This window comes from Aphanomyces invadans, assembly GCF_000520115.1.
Source record: "Aphanomyces invadans strain NJM9701 unplaced genomic scaffold supercont1.26, whole genome shotgun sequence".
NCBI lineage: Eukaryota > Oomycota > Saprolegniomycetes > Saprolegniales > Verrucalvaceae > Aphanomyces > Aphanomyces invadans.
In genome coordinates, this window is record NW_008580171.1 from 258006 (window position 1) to 263450 (window position 5445).

The 5445-nt window shown below is 55.3% G+C and overlaps 2 protein-coding genes across 2 annotated transcripts; one reads left to right on the forward strand and one right to left on the reverse strand.

Annotated features, from left to right (window-relative positions):
• Positions 1-255: 255 nt before the first annotated feature.
• H310_10422 (hypothetical protein) lies at positions 256-1323 on the forward strand (the record flags this gene model as incomplete). The annotated part of the gene is made up of 7 exons (XM_008876808.1): positions 256-447; positions 495-653; positions 705-791; positions 839-878; positions 937-1040; positions 1099-1199; positions 1254-1323. The coding sequence occupies 7 exons, from the start codon at positions 256-258 to the stop codon at positions 1321-1323; spliced, it is 753 nt and encodes a 250-aa protein (XP_008875030.1).
• On the reverse strand, positions 1295-2648 carry H310_10423 (hypothetical protein). Its single transcript, XM_008876809.1, has 2 exons — positions 1808-2648; positions 1295-1747 (listed from the first exon to the last, which is right to left on the reverse strand). Exons 1-2 carry the CDS (start codon positions 2643-2645, stop codon positions 1365-1367), a joined length of 1221 nt encoding a protein of 406 aa, XP_008875031.1. The 5' UTR covers positions 2646-2648; the 3' UTR covers positions 1295-1364.
• Between the last annotated feature and the right edge of the window lie 2797 nt (positions 2649-5445).

The following is a 5445-nucleotide window of genomic DNA, read 5'->3' on the forward strand; positions in this document are numbered from 1 at the left end:
GAGTGGAATTGGCATGAGATTCGCACGCTGCTCGCCATCGTCGGGGCATCGACGTTGGCGTACTATGCTGTGCAAGGAAGCGACCCTGGCTACATTACAGAAGGTAGAGAGCATACCACAGCATCCCGATTCACACGCTCCCCCAGCCATGATGCAAACCACCATGGAGAGCGATACCCTTCTCGGAGAAGACGACGACGAGCTCGAGCTGGGTTAGACTGTCACCCTGCATGAAGAGATGAAGGGGTTGCCATCATGACGACTGTGCATCTATTAGGCGGATCGTCGAAAGCACGTTTGATCGAGTATCGCAAGAAGAAGATTGCTGCGATGGAAGCAGCGTTGGCAAAACAGCAAGAGCTTGCGAGTGCGGCCGAGATTGGGGCTCCCGTCGACACGCTCCCTGCACCCACGATGGAGTTCTGCACCGTGTGCCAACTCCAACCTGTACGTCGGATCCGTTCTCGTTGGTGTGGCACTTAGGCCATATATAGCCGCTTCGAGCGTACCATTGCGCGTTTTGCAACCGGTGCGTGGCGACATTCGACCACCACTGCTTCTTCATCGGGTCGTGCGTCGGCGAGAAGAATCACTGCCGATTCTGGTGGTTCCTCCTGCTCACATCGCTCGAGGTGTACTCGTGTCTGGGCGTGGTTTGTATATTCGATCGACTCTCACTTGATATATTTTTCCATGCGTGGCAGGTGCACTCTGGGTTCCACTCGGCCACGAGCCTCCAGGGGTGGCTACAGCTCAACAGCATCGCTCTGGTCGCCGTCCTCTTTTTCTACGTACGCTCAACCGGATCACACTCGTACGATCTCTCATGCACTTGCAGACGTTTGCCGCCACGGCGTACTCGCTGTGTGGATTTCACAGTACGTCCGCGGCGAATCCACCAAAACAAACGTCCCGCACAACCTCGTCTTTGTCTAGCCTTCTTGATGCTCACGAATTCAACGACGCGCGAGCTAGGAAAAGGACCCGACAACCTCGCGTACTTGCGCGGCACTCGTGAATGCGATCTGCCTTTTAGCAACGTACGTGAAGTCGACCGTGGCCCCTGCCGCCATGGATTGACGCAGATGACTGCGACAGGGACTCGTACGCAACTTGGGCGGGTTTTGCTGCCTTCGCGCAGGATGCCCCACTATCCTTCGCCGGCAACCGTGGAGTCCTGCTGCGTGGAAACCTGTCGGGTACACAATTGCCATTGCTTCATGTGGCGCTCACGTATTGGCTGGTGGGTGCAGAAAAATCGAGCGGAATTCGGCCAACATTTGCGACAACTTGTGGGAAAACCAGTATTACAGCTGCTGCTAACGATTCAAAGAGCGACCACAGATTCGAACGACAAGTCTCGATTAGGGGTGGTGGGTACCCCGCTTCTTATGTGATAGTTTGGGTCCCTTCGTGGAATCGATCTGCTTGCCCTTTGACTTGCCGTCTGTCTCGGTCATGAGTTTCGCGTCGGACGCCTTGTCCTTGATTCGTTGACGGACAAACGCCTTGGGCAGCGGGATGTCGTCGTCGCCGACAGCGTCGCGTTGCCGAGTACCAATGCGCACGAGCTCAACGTCGAAAAAGAGCGTGCTATGCGGTGGGATCTTGTCGCCTTTGCCCGCCGCGCCATACGCTAGCTCCGGAGGGATTGTAAGGAGTCGTTTGCCGGAGGGTCGCATCGTTGCCAGCCCTTCTTCCCACCCAGAGATGATGGCGCCTTCGCCAAACTTGACACTCAACATTCCTAAATCGCAACATCCATTCCTATCAGCGCCTCGTTCGCCGAGGACATGCCGGATTCTACCTTTGCCAAACACAGTCCCGCCTTGACCCAATGACCCCTTGTACCGCACCGTCAGCATTTGGCCGGGCTGGGGAAGCTGGCCGCGCCCGAGTTGCGTGTCACGCAGCACGAGACCGCTTGGGCACTTGACGTCGGTACCCAAAGCAGCGTCATATTGAGCCACAAGCGCCTCCCGTTCTGCGAGCGGGAGGACGAGTTGCACGGGCTTTTCTTCCACCAGCAGCGCCAGGTCCTTTGCCGCCGCCTCCTTCTCTCGCTGTTGTTTTTGCAGCTCTCGCTTGGTCTTGTGAGCCGGCTTTGCAGCTGCTTTCTGTTTCTTTGCCTTGACAACGTTGGAGGAGTCCTCGCTAGGTTTTTGCTTCTTGGTTGGGGGAGCAGGTTCGACATCGTCGTTGTCGCTGTCGTCAAAGAGCGCCAGTTTTTTGGATTCGACTGGTAACGACTTCTTGTTGGGCGCGTCGTCCGCGGCTGGTTCAGACGGCGTCGGTGCCACTACAGGGGGAACTTTGCCCAGTTTCTGCTGCTTCTTCTTTCGCTTGAGCGCCGCGCGGCTCATGCCATGACCTTGCGGCCTTTCTTCGACCAGCATGCCGTCCTCCATGCGATCCTTGGCACTCATCATTTGGTGTAAGTCCACTTCGCCCGTTTTGTGCCACGGATGGTCGACGCCCCATGTCTGGTCCGGACGACCATACCCACCGACGCGGACGCGCATGTCAGCAGCAAAGCGACCAGAGCTCGGTCCTCCCAACGTGCGCATGCCCTTCGTGTGTGAGATCACTTCCAAGTTGTCCGCCTCATTACCGCGACGCTTGTCCTTGCCCTTGACCACCACCATCGCGGGAATTGAAGATGGTTGGCGTGGCCCTCGACGCTTCTCATTGGCTCCCCGTTATCCAATCATGCCAATCCATTCGACGAAATATTGAAGTAGTACTTCCTCTGTTACTGCCACCACAAAATTCATATTTGGGCCAAATTTGATACTATCGCAAAANNAGAGAATAAAAAATTGCAGGAAGGGCCCATGGGAATGGAGTCCGAGTGGAAGATTGAGTAGTCAAAATCGACAACGCATTAGCGCCACCAGGTCATATTTAAAAAATAAATTAGGATTAGAATAAAACTACGGGTCTACGGGTCAGAATATACTCTCAAGGCTCCTGACATGAGCTCACCCCAATGTTCGACACGAGACTCTGACTGCGAAGCAATCACCCTTCAAGAACACATGTGTATGGGAAAGCGTTCACGTGGAGCAATCAAAGCAATTGCGACCGTGCGAGGAATATGCAGCCGCTACAAGGATGGCAACTTGACAAGGCAATAGGCAGTCGCGTTGGTCCAAAGCCCAAGCACTCATCGCAGGAGATTAGAGACCTGATACAACAAGTACCTCATCAGCAGCGCAGTACCTTGAGAGACATTGCCGAAGCTACCGGGTTGACCACGTTCGTCCTCAGCCATGCCCTCAATAAAGGAATCGTTCAGCCGCAGGTCGTCGCGCCTGAAGCCCATTCTGACAGAAGTAAATAGACGCGAGCGCCTTGCATGTTCTTTGCAGTCCACGTCAACCTCACTCAAGAGGCCATCGACTCTTACCTAGCCGGTGGCAACACTACTGCCGTCGGTCAAGCTGTCGTTGCCGGCTGCGACAGCTCCCCTAGAAAAAATCGAATGTTACTTTCGAATTTGCCTTCTGGTGCACAGGTGCACCCGTCTCAACTCGAATTTTCTGTGCAGCTATGCCCACCGCTTCCTCTCATGCTTTTCCCCGTGATGCCGCCACCCCGGCGACACCGCGAGTTCCCACTATTGCTTCCCGCAACAGTCGCCGCGATGCCACCCGCGCTGCTGTCAACGACAGCGATGCCACCGCCATCCCGCCTGGCGTCGCAGTTGCCTGTGCGGCTGATGATCGGCCTGATCTCTCCACCAGAGAAGGCGAAACTGCCGGTAGGGCAGTAGGCAGTGGTCAATGCGCCACTGCCACAAGCCTCGACGCCCTCGTTGGAGTGGGCGCCGGCGTAAGCGAGACCTCTACTGGTGCAGGTCCCTCGGATCTTTCAGTGGCTCAGCTTGTCTCCCGTCCCCCCTCTGACTGCTTGAGTTCGTCGTTAACTCAGCAATCGACGGGAGCAGTCGCAGCTATCTCCTCAGGCGATTCTTTGGAATCCAGTGTATTGGTGGGTCCTGCGGAATCCTCTGACCCTGGTTCCATTGGTGTCGCCCGTCGGGTAGCTTCGTCGAGTCGGCTTTGCTCGCTCAAAGAACGCGGGAACTGACCTTATTCTCATGCTGCCCAGCAACTTGTTTCGTCCGAACTTCCCTGCGACAACGCAGGGCCTGCTCCATCGAAACGCCAGCGAGCGCACCCACCGTCACGTTCACTAGATTTATCTATGGACATTGCCATGGGTGTGCTTGCAGAAGCCTCTCAAGCCGAAAATCCTGGTGTGCCGGTTCTTTCTGCCGCTTCTCTTGCCGCATCCGCTGGTCTCGACCCTTCTGCCCCTGCCCAGCAGGATATTCCAGACGGCGATTAGTTGAACTTACTTCCGTCCTCATTGGGACTGGAAATATCTTCAACATATCCCCGTCTGGACACTCCCACCCCGCTCAACCCGCCGACAGCCCTGCTGGCCGCCCGAAAAAGCCAGTTATTGGCCGCTCTTATGAGGGTGCTGCATCTGCCACGAAGATCCCACCACCTAACGTTGACACCCGGCGGCGCGAATGGTACACCACCCACCAACGTGCCGTAAGCGCCCTCCCTAAAGAATTAATTTTTCAAGCGTTTCAGGCGTCGCTGCGTCGCCAGCGATAACTCAGTCCTTGCCTACGTCCAACGCCCCCTTTCAACCTGGCACAAGAAAATCAAGACTCGACTTTTTCCTGTGCCGATTGAAGATTTCAAACTTGATGAAATTCAAGTTACAACCAAGGCTGACTCTGCCAACGCGTCTCGGCACTGGGCGGTCCCCCTGGCAAATCGCTACGAGTTGCTTAGCCTGGACGGCGACCAAGGAATACCCGACTACGACGTCAAGGTACTTTTTAATCCTCAACCTCTGGGGATTAGTATGAAGACGTCACGGCCAAATTTCAAGAATTTGACCAAGCGCATTGCCAATCCCCTCCATGTCGACAACATTTCCAAGGATGATTTAAATTTGCTTCTCAGCGAATTTTGCAAGTCAACCTTGAAGACTTGCAATACGGCGACGATTTTCTCGAAGCCGTACAAGCGCAACCTTCCTTTATCCGTCTTGCACTTGAAGAACCTTGTCTTGCCGACTTCTCGGTGCAGCATGCGACCCAGCATGCGTTCTGCCGCCTACTTGGTCAAGCACGACCATAAGTTTTTACAGTCGCCCGAAAATCCCTTCCGATTGCGCAAGGCCTTGAAGACTGCTGCTGCCGGTTTGAAGTTGCTGCAGGCGACACGCTGTCCCCTACCGCAGCCCTGGAGCGTCTTTGAAAGCAAGAAACTCCGCAATGCTCGGCACAAGACCACGTCCAGCTCGCCCTATGGGACTTATACGCGATGGTGGCTGCTCCATCCGTGTATTTTGACCCTGTCAAGCTGGCACTCCACGTCGAAGACCTGGTCTCTATCGACAGTACAAGGCTGCTGC

What these genes read in the sequence shown, in the direction of transcription:
- H310_10423 (XM_008876809.1), bottom strand. Translation starts at nt 2,645, where the DNA reads ATGGTGGTGGTCAAGGGCAAGGACAAGCGTCGCGGTAATGAGGCGGAC. An exon ending in CGGGACTGTGTTTGGCAAAG is followed by an intron (nt 1,748 to 1,807) that starts GTAGAATCCGGC and finishes GTTGCGATTTAG; the next exon opens with GAATGTTGAGTGTCAAGTTT.